General features: G+C 37.2%; 1 protein-coding gene across 2 annotated transcripts in view; it reads right to left on the reverse strand.

The window, feature by feature from the left end:
• Arap2 (ArfGAP with RhoGAP domain, ankyrin repeat and PH domain 2) overlaps positions 1–24,641 on the reverse strand; it is a 138,664-nt gene that overhangs the window by 60,741 nt on the left and 53,282 nt on the right. For both annotated transcript variants that reach the window (XM_042678252.1, XM_042678251.1), the window contains exons 10-18: positions 23,580–23,779; positions 19,642–19,727; positions 18,765–18,947; positions 14,528–14,702; positions 13,943–14,077; positions 10,116–10,260; positions 7,585–7,687; positions 6,577–6,775; positions 6,329–6,392 (exon numbers count right to left, since the gene is read on the reverse strand). In XM_042678252.1, the coding sequence (XP_042534186.1) occupies positions 6,329–6,392; positions 6,577–6,775; positions 7,585–7,687; positions 10,116–10,260; positions 13,943–14,077; positions 14,528–14,702; positions 18,765–18,947; positions 19,642–19,727; positions 23,580–23,779 (1,290 nt within the window). The remainder of the gene's footprint in view (positions 1–6,328; positions 6,393–6,576; positions 6,776–7,584; positions 7,688–10,115; positions 10,261–13,942; positions 14,078–14,527; positions 14,703–18,764; positions 18,948–19,641; positions 19,728–23,579; positions 23,780–24,641) is intronic.

The raw sequence follows: 24,641 nt of genomic DNA on the forward strand, positions 1-24,641 counted from the left end.
TTAAAAAATACAAAGGATGCACACAAAAGCGACACCATCTGGAACACCTTCTGTTTCGAGCTTTCTAGAGCAAAACTGCTCAGTGTGTGGAAATACCAGTGTAATATTTTTCTGTGTAAGGACAGCCATTCTATGCATATAGAGAAAATTACCAGCAAGACTAAAAAATATATATTTAAATGGGGACGATATAGAGTGGATGATTGCCAATTTATGTTCTACTCCCGTTAAGGGAAGCCTTCTATTCCTTGTCTTTAAGAACATTACTATATTTTAGCTCTTTAATCAAAGGTAGACAAGGACAGGGACACAATGTGAGATTGTCGTAAAATTTATTTATGATTCACGATTCTAGTAGAAGCTGTTTCTAGCAGAAACATAAAGGTTAAATCTTAGCTGGTTGGTTTTTCTCCCTTTCAATTATCCACAGTATCTCTCTACACCATCAACATGAATAATTGGAAGTTGTTTCATTTCCAAAAGCCACAATTTTATCTGTCATTGACACATCCACCACATTCTACTTTAGATTATAGTCATTATTTCCCAAGGGTCTAACAGATCAAAAGAGAGATGAAAAAGAGGGCAAGGCAATGAAATTCTTTGATTTTGACATGATACTAAACAGTTCTTCCACCATCACAGCTAACATTAACTAGACATGTTTGAGTACAGAGAGGGAAGTAGGTATTTCTTGTCTTGGTAAATGTTACTATACTCATACAGTCACCAAGGCCAAAAGCTCAAGGCTCATCCTATCCCTAAGTTCACAAAGCCAGACTAGAATCTTCAACATTCCACTACCAGATGGAAAGGGCTGCCAACACTCAACATCATCCATCAATTCCTGCCACACTTTTATCACTGAGAGATTTTGCATGTCTTTTCGTGTACCTTTAATAACTCCTTTTTCATTATAAACTTACACAGGCCCCCAAACACCATGAAAACAATGTGTGTATAACCTCTTCCTTAGTCAAATCTCTTACCTTACTAAATCTTATCAGCCTCCACACACTGCCCTCAAAAATCCTTCAGCTGCTTTAATGTTTACTCTCTCCTAACCTTAGTCTGCTCAGTCCTTTCTTGATCTCTCCAACTCTCTCAGAAGCAGTCTGATGAACTCTTTAATATTCACTTGATATGCTTAATTATTCTTATCTTCCTAACACACTATTTCTGGCAAAATGACTGCATGGAATGTTAATCTCATAAGATTATGATAAAGATAAACTCATGCTACCTAGAAATGCAATGCCACCATCCTCTTGTCTGGCACAACACATGACTCACATATGTGTTTGTGAGATGCTGGCATCAACAAATTTATACAACTGTGCTGCTGGTTTTAGAAAATACATATAATTGTGTACTTTTATATCATAAGACTTGATAACAATAAGCAGTGAATATATTACTAGTCAATGGATTTACTATGTGTTGTGGTCTGGATATAACACATGTCCCTGAAAGTTTCTTGTTGGCTTGTTTTCTAGGTAGTAGCCTCCATTAAGGAGGTTCTGAAAACTTGCTACAATGTGTCCTTAGAGGCTATTATCTTGCCCTTATCTCTGTTTCCTGATCTTCTTGAGGGAATCAATTTAATTTCTCTATACCCTTCTACCATAATTCAAGAAAAACATCCTTCTTTATACTGTTTCTCTGAAGTAATTAGAGAACAATAGCACCAACACCAACAAAAATCGACCATACTGTACTATACCACTATACTATATTATACTTTCATTATTATTTTAGGATAAACTCATTTTACTAATCACAAAAAATCTTTACTGCAGTTTGCAGAGCTGTGACAGCAGTAGCCCCCAAAACCTCACATTTACTAAAAGTTGCTGATTGCACCATTTGCTCTTGCGCTAGATTTAATCTCATGTCTTATTCAACACGGCTTCAGGAGCCAACAGCTGTACCATAAATATGTATACAGATGTGCAGGTATGCAATGGGCTATCATATCTAGGTTTGTGTGACCACACTTCATGATGTTCCTACAGTGATGACAATACCCTCCACTCCTCCTCCCCTCTCTGTCGGTCATGGGGCTTGAACTCTAGGCCTAGGGGCTGTCCCTGAGCTCTTCAGCTCAAGGCTAGGGCTCTATCACTTGAGCCACAGCGCCACTCTTGTGGTTAATTGGAGATAAGATTCTCACAAACTTTCCTGCCCAGGCTGGGTTTGAACCGTGATCTTCAGATCTCAGCCTCCTGAGTAGCTAGGATTACAGGTGTGAGCCATCGGCAGCTGGCATATCTTTCTTACTAATACATGGCTGTACGCTCTGCTTGGGCACGTTGACTCCATTTGCTTTCAGTTTCTTGGGCGACTGATGAAACATGCAGCTATTTCCTCCCAGGAAGCCAGTCCTTCCTCAAAACTCTCACTCCCCAAGTGAAGTCTATACAGCCAGGCCCTATCCCCTGTGCGACTTGATTCTTCTCATTATATAGACTTCATTTGATTTCACTTTCTTTGAAGGACATGTAATTCCCACATGTGTTTCTCCCCTTTTAAAGCATCCAATCCTTGAAAATGTTCTGCTGGCATGTCTTAAAAGCATCTCACGTTCAACTGGTCTAAAATTAAACTCATTGTCTCCCAGACATGCTCTCAAGGCTAGTCTGTTCTCATTACTCCCCCTTGGAAGCGTATTTACATAATGAGAGCAAATATTCCATCTTCTAATAAATGCTGAAGATTTAAATCCTGGTAACATATTTTAGATCAAGATTGCTGGTTCATTTGTTGAACTGATTCTTGAGAATGATCTTAACACCTAATATTTTTTGCTTAAAAAAAAAAAAAAAGAACAAAAACCTTTAGGTTAAATCTCAAACTGAGCTAATTTTTATCTCACGACAGTTTATTCTCCTCCATTGATCATGGAAGCTGCTGAAGTTGTCAAAATAGTGCCTGGTACCCAGTAAGTGTCAGAGATTGTCATCATTGTCACATTACTGTTTTAAAGAAACAAGAATAGTAAATAATCTCAGGAATACGTATGTGATCAAAGTTGACTTTTAACAGTGTTATATGACAGCCATTCAAGGAGATTTAAGGAAAATAACTATTTGTCAACATATTTTTAAAATCTTATCCTGGCACATTCCTGCCTTGAGCCAGCCTTGTTAGTAAAAACAAAATCTAGGTTAAATACATATAAATTCTTGTCAAAAACAAATTGAAGTATTCTTGGTCATTATTTTATAATTCCATTAGTTCCCCACTATCATTCCATGAGTACAGTAATTAATTGAATTCAAAATGTAAATTACAAAACATTGAGTTTTCTGGCTTCCATATCCTACATTCTTATAGGAAGGAACTATATACAATAAAAACTAAACAAAATGTATTAAATTGAATAATTCTAATTCATGTTTTCTTGCTTCTTAATTAAAATCTAAGGGCCACTGGACAAATCCTTCAGACTAAAACCAGTAGAAAAATGCCTATAGTAACCTGACAAGTAATAAATAAAAATGATAAATACAGAAAATTCAATCATCAACTTGATCCCTGTCCATTTATTTGAAAACATAAGCTCTGGGAGCTCAGTACAGATGCCAAGTCTTATGGCTGTAATTTTTCTCCTGTCATCAAGTAGCATGCAACAGCCATCATATAAAGATTAGCAGATTACTATGAAAGTTGCATTTTAACAGTACTCTAGTGTATACTATACTACCTCTATAATTCCTAGCATACAATTAATAACAGTAGAGTAAAACTATCACCTATAGCAAAAATAAGAATCAAAAGTACCATTAACCTTCACAAGCCTAGAAATAAATACACAAGAATGTAAAGTCTTAATCATGACTTCAAGAAAAAGAAAATCCTCACTGACATAAATACCTTAGCAGCAAGATACCTGCTATCTAACACCGTTCATGTCCTCCATAAAGGACAAGTTCAAATAGCTGTTACAAGTCAGTATTCTTTGCCAACAGCAAGAAAAATGAACTCATTGAGCTATCTTATATTATGAAATGTACAATACAGTTTAAAATTACCAAGTGTTATTATAGAGCTGAACTTTCTAAATCGATATAGTTATGGGACTTGGCAGGGAAGTGGGGAGGGGGTCCTGGGGCTTGAACTTTGGGCCTGGGTACTGGCCCTGAGCTTTTCTGCTCAAGGCTAATGCTCTACCACTTGAGCCACAGATCTACTTCTGGGGGTTTCGTCTGTTTGTTTCATAGTTTACTGGAGATAAGAGTCTCATGGACTTTCTTGCTCAATCTGGCTTCAAACCACAATCCTCAGATCTCAGCCTCCTAAGTAGCTTTATAGTAGGATTACAGTCATAACCTACCAGTGTCCAGGATAGGACTTTTTATTTAAAAAACAACAACAAAGGAAACACAAATCAAGGGGGGGAAATCCAGTTCATTCAAGAAACATCATGTTCCCACTTCTGATATGTTCCTTCCCTGTGTCCTTTGCATATGCATCCTTTTCCTTCTGCCAGTTCATTATCAGTGATCCTTTGGCTACATCTTCAACTCTCTTATTTTTGTGGCTATATTATTTATCTGAAGCCAATCCAGCTGATTCTTTGGTCAAAAAATTAGCAATATAGTGATACTTCCACATTTATATTTCTAAAAATAACCATTTTACTTAATTCCAGATCTGCATACCCAAATGTCAGCTTCCCTTAACTCTCAGATCTATCCAAGGGAGCATCCCAAAAACCAAATCCTGTATCTACTGTCCCAAGTTTACTGTTCTTCATATATATCTTATCTCAAAACAAAACAAAACAAACAGCCCCATCATCAAGCCAAAACGGAGATAATTCTTAACTCTTACATAAATCTACTCTATCAACATTTCCTGATGCTTCTTTCACAGTGTATCAAGCTACAAGTCAATACTAGGTTTGCAGGTAAAATATCTTGCCTCACTCTGTAGCAAAATCCTAATTCGACATCCAGGTTCATTCCTGTCCCTAAATTTTATTCAAGCAAGGTCAGAGCAGAGCAGAACAGTCTCTTATAAACATAACTAAGCCTGGCGCCAGTGGCTCACACCTGTAATCCTAGCTACTCAGGAGGCTGAGATCTGAGGATCATGGTTCAAAGCCAGCCCGGGCAGAAAAGTCCGTGAGACTCTTATCTCCAATAAATCACTGGAAAACTAGAAGTAGCACTGTGGCTCAAGCAGTAGAGTGCTCACCTTGAGCTGAAGAGAGCAGGGACAGCACCCAAGCCCCACGACAAAAAAAAAAAAGTAACTAAAATGACTCCGCTTCTCAGCTCTTAGTCTGAGTAGCTTCCTATCACACTTAGAACAAAAACCAAATCTTTATGTATCATACCCTTTAAGGGCCTATCTCATTTGGCCTAGAAATACCTCCAAAATCATTGTTCCTCATTCTCTCACTCATTCAAATCTCCGTAGTACAATAGCACCCGCCACCACAGAATGCTTAGAATCTTCAAATATCCTTGACTATATACTTGGAGCAGATGAATGAAGTGCAACAATGTTGTTTCTTCAACTTATACAGCTGTTTTAATAGAAATACCTTCTGTTACCACACTAGCTAACACAGAGCATGCTCTAGCAAACTCTGTACCTTGCCTATGTTTTGTCATAGGATTTACAACTAAGGGACACACTATAGCAACTTTTCATAATGTTGTCTTTTGTTTAATGTATGCAGTTGTTTTATCAGATTCCCTTTCATTACTAACTAAAACAGAGTATGTTCTAGCAATCTCTTGCTTATGTTTCCTCATAGGACTTAAAACTAATAGACACAATTTAATAACTTTTTTTAATGTTCTCTCTGTTTATCCAGCGGGGATCTTGCCTGTTTTTGGATCACTGCACTCCTAACACCTATAGGTCATAACGCACAGTTGATACTTACTTTATAGTTGCTGAAAAAACTGAATAAACTAAAAAAATCAAGTTCTAACTGGGCTTGACACACATGCACAGCTCATTCTTGAGTCTATCATATGCCTACACTAAAAATATCTTGTCAATTATCACACTGGGTTCCACACACATACTAAAGTATGAATGTCCCAAAAGAATCGAAATCTACAGAAAAGCACCAAAATTGTTTGTGACAAGTTTGACATTAAAAATAAAAATATGCAACTTCATTAGTGTACTCTTTCTATGAAGAAAGCTCACATATATTATGTGTGTTATCTAGAAAAAAGTTCTCAAGTTCTACAATAATAGTTCCTCTTTGAGAGGACAATCAAACTTCTCTAAATGAAATTCCCCACCACCCACTGAACTGTTGAGATGACATGTTAAAAATAAAAAGCAAAAAGCTACTTACCTCCCTTTTTCTACCAACAGCAACATATCCAATTTTTCTCCATTTTGAACCATTGTGCTGATGGCTGAATGAGGACAAGAAAAACAGAAGCATTTCTAATTACACAAAACATCTGTAAGTTGCAGGTACCAGTATTACTTAAGTCTCAAGTTCAGGAATGAACCATCACACTTTGACGTCAAAGACATCATTATCTTATGCAACCAAAACTGTGACCCCAAGGTAAGATGGAGAAGAATACATCTTACTTAGCTCTTGCAGTCTTCTTAAGTGCATCCTATCCTCCTGAGCTTCTTGCATTGGAAGACAAAAACGCAAACTAGATTTGTCCATAGCGAACCAGCCTTTTCTCCACTGGTCCAGAGCATGGCAATCTTTGTAGAAGAGTTGACCAATCAAATCATAGTCGGCTTCTGTTAAGTTTTCAGCAACAAAGGGAACAAAATGCTGTTAAGACAAATACAGAAAAATAATAAAGACAATGAAAATATGAAACTCCTTCTCTGTCTCCTCATCAAGGGAAGTCAGAAAATTATCTTAGTTGTTCTCTTTTAAAGATAGCTGAGTAATCCTCAAATTCATAAAAATTGTTCAAGCTTCAAAATTTAGCCACTGAAATGCATTTCTCAAATAGTAACATCTTAAATTTCTTGCTACATATAGAGATGATAGGTAGCATCTTTCAAAATGTTAAACTACATTGTTCTCCTTTTTTATCTTTCACCAAATCTGTTCCTTTCTTCTTTGTGTGCATCTTGAATAAAATTCCTACCTATAAAAAATTCATGCACAGAGATGACTTTATATGGTAAACAAAAATCTCTTATATTGGTTTTCAAGAACAATTCCTCCCAGTCCTTTATTAATTCCTATATTAATTCTTCCTCTGTTATGGGCACTAGGAAGGTTGCACTGAGTTGAACAAGCAGATATGCTTCCCAGAATCACACACGAAATTTTCATGAGTCCTGGAAGTTTAGCTACTGACTACAAGTTAAGAATATATTCTGCCACTGAGGAGGCTGAGATCTGAGGATCACAGTTGAAAGGCAGCCCAGGCAAGAAAGCCCGTGAGATTCTTATCTCCAATAAACCACTAGAAAACTGGAAGTGAGCTGTGGCTCAAGTAGTAGAGTACTAGCCTTGCACTGAAGAGCTGAGGGACTGAGCCCAGGCCCGGAGTTCAAGCCCCATGACCGACAAAAAACAAAACAAAAAAATCTATTCTGCACTTGAGGATTACAATATTTAAATACCTTGGCTATTGCCTCTGTCCATTTTCTTTGAGCTTGAGTTGTTTCAGCTCCAAATAAAAACACACGTTCTGAGGGTAAGTAGATCTCAAAGATGAAAACTGGCCTACAGCATGTACGAATACAAAAAAATCAACAGTTATGTATAGCTATTGTGAAAACAACACAAATTGTCAATTGAATTCACTTGTATAATAAGGATAAAGTTGTAAAAACCAAAGTATTTATTTACCTATCATGTTACTCTGTGGACAGTTTGTATTTTATTTAAATTAACAATGGGATATACTAGATCAGAGAAAAGGAATATTCTACTAATTTACCTCCCCACATCATGACTTCGTTGATGGCCTGAATATACCCCCATTTATTGACAGGACAGCAGGCTTCCAATGGTCCCAGATCTGTTCTTAGATCTCTCTTGACTTATTCTAATCAAATATTACAAAACAAAAGAATTTGCCTAAAAAGTTCTTATTATCTTACTTCACAAATTTTCCTTCTTTCTCTTCATCTTAAGCAAATTTTTATCTTTTCACAGCAGAAATATTTGAATAACATCCTATGCCCTGAAATATTTCTCTTGTTCCTTCAGATCCAACTCTCTAATTAGAAGAGGCTAAATACATGTGCCATTTATCTAAAATTCTCCAAACAGCCTATACTTGAATCACCTTTATTTATCTCTCTTTCCCTCCAATTTATTGATATATCCTTTATTTCTCAAGTATCATTTGCCAAATCAACAAGCTCAAAAACCTTAAAGTCTGATTTATTCTTCACCTAAACCATGAACTCTCCTGCCAGTCCATTCAGTCTTTTAATCTTGTCTTTTCAACTAAGTTTCCTTCAACCTCATCCCACTTCCTTATTACCTCTTCATCTAATTATGTCAGGCAGTTTGATTTCTTTTCCTTAAAACACATTCCAATAATTTCCACACTCTCTCTTCCTAAAATAAGAAACACCCATCTCTTCATTGTCTACATGTACCATACTAAGTTCAAATTCTACAACCAACTATTTAAAGCAATTCAGAGTCTGGCTGTAACAATTATTTTGTAATGACATCTGGCCATCTGTGGTACATGCATATTTACTTATACCAACAACATTTGACAAAGGATGTTTTATTTTTTAATAATTGTATGTTGGGGAAAACTGGGAAGGTGGCTCGGTGATACTGTGCTTGCCTTGCATGCATGAGGCCCTGGGTTCAATTCCTCAGCACCACATAAGCAGAAAAAGCTGGAAGTGGCACTGTGGCTCAAGTGGTAGAGCGCTAGCCCTGAGCTGAAGAGCTGAGGGACAGCACCAAGGCCCAGAGTTCAGCCCCACAACCGACAAAAAAAGATAGATAGATAGATAGACAGACAGAGAGAGAGATAGAGATAGATAAATATCTATATATTTACATATATGTTGGTTTAGAGTAATATTAATTACTGTATGTTGTATTTTATATCACTAGTAAAAATTTAATGTATAGAATATACTTAAGTTTAACACTGCATGATAACTACATAAAGCTGATTATTCACTTACAATATAAGCACTATTAAATTTGGACGAAACAAATTGAATAACAACCACTTTATTATCATCATAAATCAGTTTAGATTTACTAGAATACAACAATCATCTCAACTAGGAGATGGTATTTAATATACTTGACATGTTTGTTTTAATGTCATCTGATCATCATCAAGTTATTCTATTTTTTTATGATTCAGCCATGATGTTCATTAAAGAAAGACATAAAGGTCAGATAAGGTGATGTTAGGGAAATGAACCCTAAGATATGTATTCAAATGTTTTTTTCTTTCATGCGAATGTTTCTAACACATTTATAAGATTATTTCTTTGTTGCTTTGTATGTCCCTCCCCAACAGTATAACCCCTGCTTTCACTGTATTTGATGTTGGTATAATTTGTGGAGTGGAAGGGGAAAAACAAATCGTTTAAATAGGGATACAGGTGGACCCATGGCAACAATGAGATGTACAAGTCGTTATGTCGAAAACGAACTTTACCACTTTGGTGGGGGGGGGGGATTGGGTGAGGGGGCGAGGGGAGGATGGGAAGGGATGGGAAGGGGAAACAAAGGAGCAGACTACAATGCTTGATAAGAAATGTACTCATTATCTTGCACATGTAATTTTAACCCTTCTGTATTTTCACAACTAAAAAAATTTAAAAAAAGAAAGACATATCATGCCTTGAGTTCATTATTTAAAAACCCCAAATCAAAATATTATAATCATCAATAATGAACAATTTAAGTTTTCTTAAATTCACAGGCAAACATGTTATTCTCTTTGTATATTTTATTTCACTGCATTTTAATTCACTACATTTTAGGGAATTCTCCAAAGAACTTTCAAATGATACAAGATGAAGAGATTTCAATACAATACTAAATCCTTGCATAGGAAGAAAGGGAAGAACTAAAATGAGACCAAAACTCTCATTATTAGGTCTAGTAATAGTTTGTGAATACTTTCCACATCCTAGGTATTTAATGGTAGACCTACCCAGTATTTAAATAGAAGTCTTCTTTATGTATAGACAGGCAGATAACTTCATTGATGTTAATGGTGCCATTAGGTGTAGTAGACTTATCATTTTCATAGTAACTCAAGAAGCCACCTTCTAAAACACACCATTTCTTATTTGTCTCTAAGAATTAAAAACAAGCACTAAGTTAAGTTCTGACATTTACTGAGTATTTTTATAAAGATGATTTTTAATCATAACTAGATTCACATAAATATATGAATTTCCTCTATGACATCAGACATTACTGTTGAGGACTTAGAATAACAAAGCTGTGGTAAAAAAAAATCTTGACATTTCTATTGAGGTAAGAAGCAATGGAAAGCTTTAGAATATTATAAAGGACAATATTAAACTCTCTAAGCAGAATTTAGATGTACACACTTGACTTTGAGAAATGTCAATAGCCCCCAGGAAGCTTTCTCTTTTGCAGAAATCTTAGTCTTAATCAGCCACTAGAAGATATCTATGGAAATAAAATTTAAGCCAAAGAACAGGAAAATTCTCAGAACTCAGAGTTTAATAAATAGGAGCATGAATAAAAGTTGATGGACTGATCCAAAGAATTATTCTTTTTCCCATATGCACATAAGAGCTAATGTACCATTCCAATGTCACGTGTATAGTTAGCTTCAGGGCTTAGAGTAGAACCTGGGCGGTTGGGTCCTAGAAGCTGCCATCTCCATCACTGAACAAAAGGCTTTTCTGTGTCCATTAATGGGTTGGAGTCATATATGTCCCTATTAAAATTACATTAAAGAAGTTATGCCTTCTAACACATACATACAAATATATTATTTGTATATATATGCACACATTATATAGATTAGACAGATAGAAAGATAGATAGATAGATAGATAGATAGATAGATAGATAGATAGATAGATAGATAGATAGATAGATAGATAGATAGATAGATAATCTGAGGAAGACACTATTAACTTCCCAAACAAAGATGCTTTCTGATGAAGATTTTCCTAATTGTATTCTTCATCCACTGAAAATATGGAAACAACAGGAATCATTTTCCTATAATAAGTATGTTTCAACCTACACTATACAACTCAAGTTTTTCATAGAACAAAAGGTTTACAAAATTTCTCATTGTTAATGTACAAAATCAAATACAAACAGAATGATACAGAGTTTCTCATGTGCTATATCAACTACTACTTTTTAAAAAGCAAACATTTGGTAAACAAATCAAAGTAAGAGACCAAGGGTGAAATATATGATTGAAAGAGGGGAAAAAGGAAAAGGATGCTATTATTCAGCTCTGTACTTAAGTTGAACAAGCACTATCCATCTTTTTTTTTACATGAACATGAAAGTGAGAAGGAAAAGAGTAAAAAGCAAAATGCAAATCAGTCTTCAAAACCAAGAGCTAGAAGAACTTCAAATCCTAAAAACCTGAAACCATTTGAAGCCTCTATACCTCTCTAGAGAACTATCTGAATTATATTCCCAGATATTTGGCTTTAGTTTTAATCATTCTGTTCTATAGCTATTCTGACAAGTATTGATGGAATAGTATTGCCCAGGTGCTTGCCTTTCAGAGGCAAAGGTGACAACCATACTTTATTCTCTAAATCTTTCCAAGTCAGGATTTCCCCCGTAAAGCTGTTATTTGCTAGCAACAATCTTAAATGAGGAAAGCCTTGCTCCAGTGATTCACACCTGTAATCCTAGCTATTCAGGAGGCTGAGATTTGGAGAATTACATTTCAAGAAGAGTGTGGCCAGAGAAATCCATGAGATTCCATCTCCAAAATAATCAACAAAATGCTGAATTAGAGCCATGGCTCAAGGGGTAAAGTGCTAGCCATGTAAACCTACCAAGAATTAGGCTGAGTTTAAACCCCAGTAAAAGCAAAAATAAAATGAAAGCTCTTTTTGAGAAGAATATGTATTATGGCAGCAATTGGTTTATAGTTTTTTCTTTTCTTTTCCGTGTGTGCGTGCGTGCATGTGTGTCCATCCAGACTCAGGGCCTGAGCACTGTTCCTGAGATTTTCTGCTCAAGGATAGCACTCTACCATTTGAGCCACAGCAATACTTCAAACTTTTTCGGTGGTTAATTGGAGAGCCTCCTAAGAAGCTATGATTACAGGCATGAGCCACCAAGGGTAGTTAGTATCTGTTTGAAACTGAAATCAGCATTGAAGTCTTCAGTGAAACCACTGAAGACATGATCAAACCCAGATATAGCCATAAACAATTATTAGCCTATGACTTGCACTAATGATATGAAGTGGCCTACATAGAGTACATAGTAAAGGACAAGTTCTTTTCAAAATTATCTGTTAAATAAGATTAATCTGACTATAGCTCTCCTTTGAGATTCTTTAAAAAAAAAAACAGATTAAATATATCTAAAAAGAAAAATCTGAAATCTAAAATGCCCCAAAATCTAATGTGATTACTAATTCATAAGGTTTGTAGATTTTTGCTCCAGAGATGTTCAACTGCTAAAGTCTTTTTAAACATTCAAAGAAGAAAAAACGTGAAATCTGAAACACATTTGACTTTAAGCATTTCCAAAAAGGGACCCTTGTAAAAAAAATTATACTGAAATAATCAAATGTACAAGTATCAGGATTAACAATCTAAAATGAAATTGCATCCTATTACTCCTCTGAATGAGTAATCTATCTGAATTTTACCACCCAGGGAATTAATATGAGGCCAATGAGCCACTCAGCACCCAATATTAATTGGCTGCACAGCTAGCTTCTCTTCCTCATCCCTCATAGCAATAATACATGTGGGTCATCACATTTTCCTTCCTCTACTTCCCAAATTAGTTCAAATATATGTATCATGAACCTGAGGTCTGTGTCACACATTTTATATTACTGATGCCAACTAGCACAACGGGATAAAGACTGACTACCCCTCTATTCAGATAATTCCTCAAACCCAGAACATATTTTCAGATCAAGTTTATTCCCACCATTTTCTTAGAAACAGGCTTAACACGTTTCACTTTATTTAAACATGCAAACACATCTACAAAATTTCTAAGCGGCATATATTTACCAGATATCACTGAAACTCATTGAAAATGACACAAGGCACACTGGTGTGGGACCACAGTGGAAAGTGGTACCCTTGAAACCAAAAGTGTTCATAGCATTACCTTTAAGCTAAATGTTCTTTAAAATATGAACAAAGCACAAGTAAACTTGTACTTACACTTGAATCCCATCCCCAAGACATCTCATTATATTCATGTAAATATATCCAAAAAACAAAAAAAGAAATCAGGAACTTGAAATTTAAAATAGCTCTGGCCCCAAATATTTCAGCTAAGGTACACTCATCTTGCAATATCAACTTTCTAATTTTTCCTGTGCTCAGATGAAAATATCTATCTATCTATCTATCTATCTATCTATATATATATATATATATATATATATATATATACACACATATTTTTTTCCTTTCATGAGTTAGAGTACCCATCCCTAAGGAAAGAGCTGAGTTTTATGGGTTTTTTTCCTTTTTGAAATGACCCTTATAATCTGAAACACAATCAGTTGACTCATAACGCAGATATCAGTGAATTCTACTGAGAATTCACTTAGTATTCTAACCCAGCGGTTCGTCTCTGCTATAGTACATGAAATAATATCTGTGCCTGGGAGCATTTATAAATCTTCCAAAAGTATCTCCACTGAAAGATCAAATCTTGTATCTTAAGGGGGAGAAAAGAAAAAGAAAAAACTTTAAACCTAATTGTTTTGATAATGGGATAAAGTTTTACCCAGTAAGAAAATGTAAGAGGAGTGAAAAAAGATACCTTCGAGCATCTTTTTCTCTGAGGAGACTCTGGAAGCAGCAGCAGGGGCCTGATACAAGAAGTCGCAAAGGAACGTGGGCTGTGTGGTCTCCAGACCTAACCCACCCTCAGGGTGAACGTCATGTTGAGGGAAATCTATAAAAATTAAACATCACATTAGAAACCCAACGTGGAAACAATTTCCCCTTTGTTTATGAAAATGGAGGTGAGTGTTGAGCTAGAAGAAAAACAACTTCCAACTTACCCCTGAATAAACTCAGGAAGATTTATTTTACTTTGCATAACATTTGCGAATAAGCACTTAAGACATGCTTATTATTCATATATGAAAATCGGATTTAATTTTGGTAGAAATGATTACGTAGGATTAACTATTTTAATCTTCTATTTATAAGATTATTTAAATATGAGATAAATTTGCCAAACTTTTTTTTTCTTAAAATGATATCAAAGAGTACTTTGGTAATTACATTTTTTTCTCCTTTCTGATGGATTTTCTTAGCTGAAAAATGAAACAGATTTGTGCTTTGCCCCTTTTAGGGATCTACTGGAAGAGCAGGTTATAATACAGGACTGGAGACAAACCTGAGAATTTGTTATGGTAGAGAAACTCCATTTGTAGGCTCTGGCCGGCCTTCTTGGCCAGCAGGTAGGGGGTGCTGTGCACAGAGTCTCCAGTGGTACACATGACATCTGCTCCACTGAACAGCAATGCCATCGTCTCCAGCACATCAGGCTTCACCACAGCAGCACACAAAGCCTAGCCATTCAGAGAAAGTAAACCTGTTAAGGGAACTAAATAGGCTTCTGGCTACTAGAGGAAATGCAAGTCTGCCAACTCACGTAGGAGATAAGGCTTCACCTGTTATGTAGACTGATAGTAGTCATGCTTGGAACTACATAGTAAGAACCAAAGGTGTCTCTATATGAACTTAACCTCAATTCAGTGTGTTGCTCACAGTGATCATCTCCTTATACATACATCAAACCTGCTTTCAAAGACTTTTTTTTTTAATGTTCATGCAGTATGCAACGATGCTTATGCACGTCGTTAGGAAAATTCAAGACACTTCAAGTGAAGTGTTTTACAGCATACGAGTACTGTCAATGTATCTTTTCCAATCAAATCAACAGTTGCAGAATAATTATCAACTGTGGTTTGGGGATCTGAAAGTTAAGTGCAAGGCACAGTCACTCTCTTTCCTTTTGGGGTAGGAGACAGAAAGTGAGAGACCAACAGTAAGCAAGAGGCAATAAAACACAACAATATCAGTAATTCAGGGTATAGATCATCCTGTTTAAACAGCAGCAGAAAGAAAGAAAGGAAGGAAGAAAGAAAGAGAGAAAGAAGGAAAGGAAGAAAGGAAGGAAGGAAAGAAAGAAAGAAAAAAAGAAAGAAAGAGAGAGGGGGGAGGGGGAAGAAAGGTGGAGGGAGAGGGGGAGGGAGGGAAGGAGAGAGGGAAAGAGGGAGGGAAGGAGGAAGGGAAGGAAGGAAGAAAATTGGCTGAGGCCAAATGCCAGTGACTTACACCTATAATCCTAGCTACTAAAGAAGGTGAGACTGGAGGATGGAGACTCAAAGCCAGCCTGAATAGTAAATTCCATGAGACTTATGTCCAATTGACCAGGTAAGATGAAGTTAAGCGAAGTGAACCCCAAGATAAGGACACAAGTGGGTTTTTTTCTTTATTGATATTGTTTCTAACATATTTATAAGGTGATTTTTTTTGTTGTTTTGTATGTCCCTCTCCCAAGTATAACCCTTGTTTTCAATGTATTTGATATTGGCATAATTTGGGGAGGGGAAGGGAAAAAACAAAATGTTTAAATAGGAATACAAGTTGACCCATTGCAACAATGAGATGTAGAAGACACTATGTTGAAAAACGAACTTTAGGGGCTGGGAAGGTGGCTCAGTGGTAGAGCGCTTGCCTTGCATGCATGAGGCCCTGGGTTCGATTCCTCAGCACCACATAAGCAGAAAAAAAATCCGGACCCCCAAAAAATGAACTTTACAAATTAGGTAGGGGGGGTATAGTTGTGGAGGTGGGAGGGAAGGGATGGTAGGGGGAAAACAAAGGAGGAGGCAACAATCCTTGATAAGAAATGTACTCATTACCTTGCTCATGTAACTGTAACCCCTCTGTACAGTATTTTCACAATAAAAACTATAAAAAAAAAAAAGGAAAGAAAGAAAGGAGGAAAGTAAGGGAAGGAGGGAGGAAGGGAGGGTGAGGGTGAGAGAAAGGGAGGGAGGGAGGGAGGAAGGAAGTGAGGGAGGGAGGAAGGAAGGAAGGGAGGGAGGAAGGAAGGAAGGAAGGGAGGAAGGGAGGGAAGGAAAGAAATAAAATGAAAAAGGAAGTGGACATTCAGTTCAAGTGGTAAAGCACTAACCTTGAGTAAAAACACTAAGGGAAAACACTCAGGGACAGTGCCCTGGCCCTGAGTTCAAGTTGCAGGTGCACGTGTGTGTGTGTGTGTGTGTGTGTGCGCGCTCACACACACACACACACACACACACACACACACACACACACACACACACACAAAATTGGCTGGAACTGCCTATTAGTGTATGATTTTTGCCTTGAAGTAATAAGCTGCCTTTCTGTGTGCTCTTATCCTGTCTATTTCACTTGAGTTCCAGATCCCACTTTCTTGCTTCCAATCTGCTTGCAAACATTTGGTTTCTGGTTCCACATTAATTTTTACTTCAGGCTCTGGACTCATCACTGCACCTCCTTCTGGACAAGCTACACCTGGAAAGGCCACAAGGCGCTGTGGCTGCCTGTAATGCAGTCCAAGTATGCTGGTGCAATAGGGGAGCTCAGACTGCACTTAGAAAATCCTAGGGCCGGGTGCCTGTTATCCTAGCTACTCAGGAGGCTGAGATCTGAGGATCGCAGTCCAGCCAGCCTGGCCAGGAAACTCCGTGAAACTCTTATCTCCAATAAACCACCAGAAAACGAAGTGGTGCTGTAGTTCAAGTGGAAGAGCGCTAGCCTTGAGCTGAAGAGCTGAGGGACAGTGCCCAGGCCCAGAGTTCAGGCCCCATGACCAACAAAAAAATGAAAAAAGAAAGAAAAGAAAAGAAAATCCCAGGACAGACTGACACCTTCTGCTCCTAGGGCCAATTCTCAAAACAAACAAAAAAAAGTCTTATCATTTTAAACTTGGTTCTAGCTGACCTTTAGAACGCCCTTCAGAACTCATTATCAGGAAGCCTGAATTCTTGGGGTTTTTTTTTAATGTCAATTTTGATCCCATGAATAGTACATAGTCACTTTCTTTTTAATAAACTATTACACAGTTTTACATAGTTATCTTCTCTCATCCCTCATGAAATATCAAACACAGTTACTGTTTTTTAAATATGATTTTATTTTGTTTTGTTTATGTGACATTGAGGAATTGAACCCAGGGTCTTACGCATGCTAGGCAAGTACCCTGACACTAAGCCACATTCCCAGCCTCACAGAAATCTGCATTCTTACTCCTAATTCTATACTAAATCGCTATGTGTTCTTAGGCTTCTTCCCTCTGGGAACTTGATTTTCATAACCTACAAAATGCAGATGGCTAGAAGAGAGAAATGGCTAGGATCTGTCACTTTCTGAGTGACCAATAACTGGTCTGCAAATGATCAGTAATTTTAGTAGAAAAATTAGCACCCATGGAAACACAGCTCAGGCCCAAGGTCTCAATAACATCCTCTATTTGACTCCTGACTCTTGTTCAGGCTTTTCCCCATCTTAGCAACCCATGCTGAGGCAGGCATTCTTTGTGTGCTATTCCCTTTAAATTAGTGACTTTGCTTTACCAATACCAAACATAGATCAAGAACTTGTTTTAGAAAGACTGAAACAAATGGTCAACATAATACTAGTTAGTGAGAAATCCTTATCCAACATGCATAACCATTTTTTAAAAATTAGAGAATCGAGAGACTAAAAATAAATCTGAGAGTTAAAATTAAGAGCATATTTTTAGAAATATCTATCTATACAGAGAAAACCTCCTAGAATACAAGAGACAAAGAAGCAATGTAGCAAAGAAGAGAGGAACTATATATAGAAGAATCTCAGCCATGTTGCTGGAAGACTCAGAACGGGCAAGAAGATACAGTCATTCAGTGCAGGCCAACACAACTTCAAACCAATACTAATTAACTGATAATCTGTAACAATAAATTGAATATATGCTTGTCAATTTGCATTAAACATTCAGCTAAGTAATCCATGTGTAAAATAGAGAAAGGTGTCAAAACCTTTATAACACAGGTGGGTGTGAGTTAGGTAGCCATGCCAGTTATGGAGGCAGAGTTAATTTACACTCAATAATAATCCTTAGGGGGGAACCACTGGCAAATCCTCATAAAATGACATAAAAGAATAGTAAACTATGGCTAGAGGCATGGTCAAATGGTGGAGCACCAGACACAAGCAAGCAAGCTCAGTGAGGGCAAAGCTCTGATTTTAAACCACAGTCTTAGCAAAAGCACAAAATCCCTTCATTTTCCTGGGGAGGGGTGGCGCATGCCTATAATCCTAGCTACTCAGGAAGCTGAGATCTGAGAATCTGAGGAGACTGCAGAGCAGAGAAATTTCGGAGACACTTAACTCCAAGTCACAACAGAAAGAAGGAAATGGAGAAGTGGTTTAGGGTAGAATATCACTGAAAAAGCTGAGCAAGTGTGTGAGGCCCTGTTCAAGCCCCAATACTAATACAAAAGCACAAAATCTAGAAATTCTTATCTCCTTATCAATAATCTTGCCATGTTTAAGAAGACATTCAAATCAAACCATTATGTCTTATTGAATACCTTATTTAATTCTTCTTTGGTTAGTGATGCCAATAGGGTCTTCCTAAATTTCCCTTCTTTGTACTTCTGAGTAATAAAGGCTTTCCTCTTTTCTACTGGTGAGTCCATGTGTAATTCTTCCTCCTTTTGAAGATTACCAGCCCAAAAATCATTTGCTCTTTTGTTTCCAATGACAATAAAGAGCTGAAATATTAAAAAAAAAAATTGGCATAAACCTAACAGTTCATATAATGTATCTAAATCTGAAAAAAATCCTATTGTAAATTTAATACATAACTCAGTATAAAATGTTTGAGAAGCCAGAAAAGACTGAATCCTTTCCAGAAGAGGAAGTATGGAAGCAGATATGATTTCTATTTTTAATACAGCCTTGCTACTCTAAATAATGGTAAAACATTAGCTTGGAACAAAATTGCCAGCCACACAAATTGCAGCAAAAGCAGTCGTATGCTTTAAAAACATATTTAGACAGATTCCTTTAGAATGGTTGAGAAAGTGGCTACTGCTGTCTAGAGGGAGCAGAAAATGAAGACAAAGGCAGCCAGTTAGACTCAGTAATGTCAGAGCCTGGCCTGCATAAGGAATATAAGTTTTGCTCCATGTTTTCATTCACTTTTTTAATCTTTTAACATTCCATGTTAAAGAGAGAGTTGGTACTTTTACAGAACCTGCCAAGCATTAATCTACGTATTACCACTAAAACTCTTTGTCCATTTTATTGTTTAAATATCTACCTCATTCAGAAAGCTTTCTGGAAGAGTCCCTACAATAAAATAAGCTAGAAGCCATTTTCATACTGTGGCAAAAATTTTACTAAGGAACTTCTAGGAAATTCATGCTCCACCTGTACCATCACCACCTCTAAATTGGACTGTACCTCGATGAGTTCGTTGCTCCAAATGCTGGCATCCATTTTTAAACTTCTAACCTTGGAATCTTTTGGTCCCAAAGATCTATGTTGTCCTGCAGTAAAAAAAAAAAAAAAGTTTTATTTCTATTTTAATTTGTAGGTGAGCTTACACTAAATTTTTTAAATATGTACAAGCATGTGCAAATGTGTATTTTTCTGTACACTTCAACTTAAAACATCCCCATACCTATTGTATGAATTGTTAGTATCATGAAGAGTAGTCATGGCTTCAGAAATCATAATCCACTTTAACAGTCACCAGCTTCAAAACCACCCTGTGCTAGCATAAATTTATTCTTCTAAAAGAATAGATACATAAAGCCAGTCCCCAGTGGCTCACGCCTGTAATCTTAGCTACACAGAAGGCTGAGATCTGAGGATCTCAGTTAAAAGCCAGCTCAGGCAGGAAAGGCTGAGATTCTTCAATAAACCACTAAAAAACCAGAAGTGACACTGTGGCTCAAGTGGTAGAGCACTAGCTGAGGGACAGCGCCCAGGCCCAGAGTTCAAGCCCCATGACAAAAAAAAGTATACATACATACATACCCATGTACACACACACATATGAAAGCTGTACATATGAAAGCTATGCACTGGTGGCTCACACCTGTAATCATAGCTACTCTGAAGACCGAGATCTAAGGATCAGGGTTTGAAGTCAATCTGGGCAGAAAAATCCAAGACATACTTGTCTCTGATTAACTAGCAAAAAACTGCAAGATGAAGTACAGTTCAAGTGGCAGAGTGTCAGCCTTAACTGAAAAGCCAAGCAAGAGCATGATGACCTGAGTCCAAGTCTCAGTAGTAACAACAAAAAGAATATATGCATATATGCACATGTGAATATGTGATGCATGTGTCTGTGCATACGTATGCCTATTTGGTAATTAGTTAAAAAACATCACTAACGTCTGTTAACAATGGTTCTGTTTAAAGCGCATGTATGTGAATACAGGTATTATTTCTTTACTATTAAAAAAGTTTATACAATTCTATAGATACTTAGAAAACTGGTGGGCTGGATTCTGTTATATCTGAAGAGAGTAACAATATGGCATTATATTATAGTCACTTTGATTAAGCTATATAAAACAGCTGTCAGTCCTTCCTACCTGGTGTCCAAGCAGAGTCAGAGACCAAGCTAAGAAGAAAAGAGTTACCCCTTGTGCCTGATCTAAAGACCGTTTGCCCTCTGAGCAGTGAAATTTGTTCCTGCCTCTACTTAAGTAGATGAGTTTTCTTTTTCCTTCTAGAAAGTGATAACTCTTTAGAGTACAAAGTCCTAGACTTTCCAGACAGAAATTTGCATTGTTTTGCATTGGTAAAGGCTACCCGGAGGCAATAATAATAAGGCAGAAACTTAGCAGGAAGGACTGAAAGAAACTGCTAGAATACCCTAGCCAATAATGGGAAATATATGAGTTGAAGCCACAGGAAGAGAAAGAAAATGAACCAGTCAGGTGTAAAGATGCTGAGAATGGATAGGACATGGTAGGTTTTAAGGAAAGTAGAGGTGCCAAGAAGATGGGAAGGCGAAACAAAGGAGGAGGCTACAATGCTTGATAAGAAATGCACTCATTATCTTGCCCACGTAATTGTAACTCCTCTGTACAGTATTTTCACAATAAAAAAAAGATCTCTTAAGAGTACAGGGTAGACTGCAGCTTCTGACCAAATAGAATTTTAAATATGAAAATGTGAACTATTTTACACAGGACTGGAGACAGCAGCTGGTTCCATTTCTGATATCATACTGTTAAGATATTATTGACATGTAGTGAGTCTGGAGTGAATATGTTTGATATTCAATAGAGTAAGAATCATATGGCTAAGAAATGAGAATTGAAGTAATAAATAATATCACTCAGGAACAGTAAAGTGAAAGAGTTGAGGATGTCACCCAAGGATGTACTTCCTGAGAATCAAGAGGAGCAACAGCCTGACCAAGGATGACCAGTAGGAGTGTGAGCACACTGAAAGAATGGTACCCTGGGGTTGGGAAGGTGGCTCAGTGGTAGAGCGCTTGCCTTGCATGCACGAGGCCCTGGGTTCGATTCCTCAGCACCACATAAGCAAAAAGATAAAAGCCAGAAGTGGAACTGTGGCTCAAGTGGTAGAACACTAGCCTTGAGCTGAAGAGCTGAGGGACAGTGCCCAGGCCCAGAGTTCAGGCCCCACGACCGGACCCCCCCAAAAAAAAGAATGGTACCCTGGAAACCAAGGGAGGACATAGTTCATGAAGGCACATAAAGTCTCAAAGGACTCAAGTATCATAGAGAAAAGAAAAAAAACAGGAAAGGACCAAATAGAAACTGAGACATAAAGTACACTGGTAAATATTTTCAGTGGAATACCGGGGAACAGATGATTACAGAAGGCTGAAGGAAAGCAAAGCAATTAAAAGAATGCAGAAAACTGTGCAGACTATGGAGCAGTCACAGGAACTCATCTATGGCACGGAAAAGGGACATCAAAGCAAACAGAAAGGTTTTATGGCTTCTCCCTATCTCTCTTAATTTATTTTAATTTTTGTTCTCTTTAAGAAGTGGTACAAAGGAGTGTCAATACAAGTCAATTTATGAGTACAATGGATCTTGATCAATGTCCTCTCCTCCATCATTTTCCAGCACCCCCGATCTGTCACCTAAAGTCACCTGCTTCCATTTTCACATCGAATATTATGACTATATTCACCCACCCTGAGAGTGGAAAGTTTGGAAATTGCTTGATGGCATTAACAAGACAGAAATTGTGCATACAAGTTAATTTAAGAAGGTGAGACTAAAGTTCCTAAGGAAGGAAGAAGGGAAAGCTAGGTTGAGTAACTGGAACAACACAAAGCCATCTCTTCTGAATGCACTACAATAGAGTAGAATGGGAGAAGCAATACAAAGTAGAGGGTGACCAGCTGAGGGTCACTGTTGCTACTAGTGTTGATAATTAGCTGGCGAGGACATCTGTCTTATTAGTATCAGTGACAAATGTAATGGAACAGAGATCTAGAGAAGTACTAAGAAGTCTAGGCTACTGTGGTGGCTATACTGCTGATTGTCTTTGCTGAAGCCAAGTCATGAGTTCCTCTCTTGTATTCTGTCACTGAACTTTGAAGTCAACTCCAATCCTGCATTTATCATCTTCTACTATAATTATAATGTATACCTTTCTAGAGATTATATCATGTCTTATACACCTTCTTAATGCCCCCATACCAGCACCATAAACTCGTGTGTGTGTGTGTGTGTGTGTGTGTGTGTGTGTGTGTGATGTGTATGGTATGTGTGTGTTAATTGAAGGCAGGAGAGAGGCTGCCCTGAAAAAAACAGTAAAGTTTGTGACTTTTTCTAAGACTTTTATAACAGCTATTAGAAATCATTCCATACAGCTGAGTCATTTCCCCCTTTCATATCATTAAAACTCTGAGCTCCAAAATACTGTTAAAAGCCAGGCAGGTCAGGTGTAAAGTCACAATAGGAAAATCAGTCATAGTGCTGACATTTTTTTTCCCTTAAGTATCAATACTTTTGTGAAATGTTTCTACATAAAATGCATATGATTAGAGAAACTAAATCCACTCTGCAAAGTTTGGAGCTTGATATGAAAAACATAGCATAAAGAAGTGACAGGGGATTAATGTGCCAATCTTCATGCAAAGATGTAAGCTTGTTCAAAATGTCAACGTGGTGTTCAGAAAATCTATACAAAAGGCAGAAGACACAAAATACAATTACATGCTTAAAAAACGATTTTTTACATGTGAGTCCTGCATAAGAGAAGCTGAGAATTATTTCCCAATCTGTTCTGAATGTCATAAGGACATTCAGTTAGGACACATTATATATGACCACAGAGAGCAGTCAGCGCCAACCCACCACAAACAATGATGAGCATAACTTATCACTAATTACCTGCGCACTTCTTACAGATGACAACACAGAGATTGATAGAGGCCCAGTCAGGATCTGGGGCTTTACAATCTGCACAGCTCCTGTTGGACTCATTGAACCAAATCTTTTCAGCTACTTCATAATCAGAGAGAGTTTCTGCAATCGATTGCTGCACAGCTTCAATCCACTCTTGTTTCTCTTTTTCAGACTCGGCTGTAAAGCTGAAACAATTAACGTTTCTGCATTATCGATCTCCCTTGTAAAGGCCAATTAAGCAGGATGTTCAGTTTGCATATTCATTTCACTCACAAATTAAACAGCAGCTGAAAATTATGCCTGCCAGGCAGTTCTGGGTTGTCTTTTCTGTTAAAAATCATCTAATTTAACAAATGGTTTTCCTTTAAAATGTCCATAGTATGTATGACTCTGTTTGCATCTCTTGAACCAAAATTAATATATACCTTTTTTTTCTGACCAAGATATAAAAAATTGCCTTGTTGGGTCAGAAGCCTAAAGAAGAGGCCAGGTTTCCTGTGCACTGATTTGTACAATAATCAATAAGAGACTGGCAACAGTTTCAGGACTATTGGAATATTTTGCCAGCCTAGAGTGCTGTGACAGTCTGAAACTAAAATTACCCAAACACCCACTAGAAATGGTGATTTTTTTTCAGATTTAAAAATAGATTTTTTTTCTTAATTGGAAGAATGTCCAGATGGCTTTAAGAGAGTGAGAAACCAGAGAAAGTTTTAAGTGGTTACTATTCTAACAGATTCTAACTTCTAACTTGTTTTCAGCCACATTTACTTAGCCTGATTCTTAGTATGCATTATGTGTTTGGACGAAGAGATGAAATACTAAAGAGTTCACTCCTTCTAGAAGGAGGTGACCCATCAATGGAAGGAGCTCCGTGCTCCGCTCATCACCTTAAAACTTTGTTCTGAAAATTAAAATATAATGACAATAACCGGTGGCTCACGTATTCTGCATAACCCACACCCCAAAATATGTATGGCCCATGCTATTATATTTTCTGAAGCACGTGATGAATTCACTACAGAACTCACAACAGAATATTCACTA

Source organism: Dipodomys spectabilis, unplaced genomic scaffold, assembly GCF_019054845.1.
Source record: "Dipodomys spectabilis isolate Male_0828 unplaced genomic scaffold, ASM1905484v1 ptg000043l, whole genome shotgun sequence".
In the NCBI taxonomy this organism is placed as follows: domain Eukaryota; kingdom Metazoa; phylum Chordata; class Mammalia; order Rodentia; family Heteromyidae; genus Dipodomys; species Dipodomys spectabilis.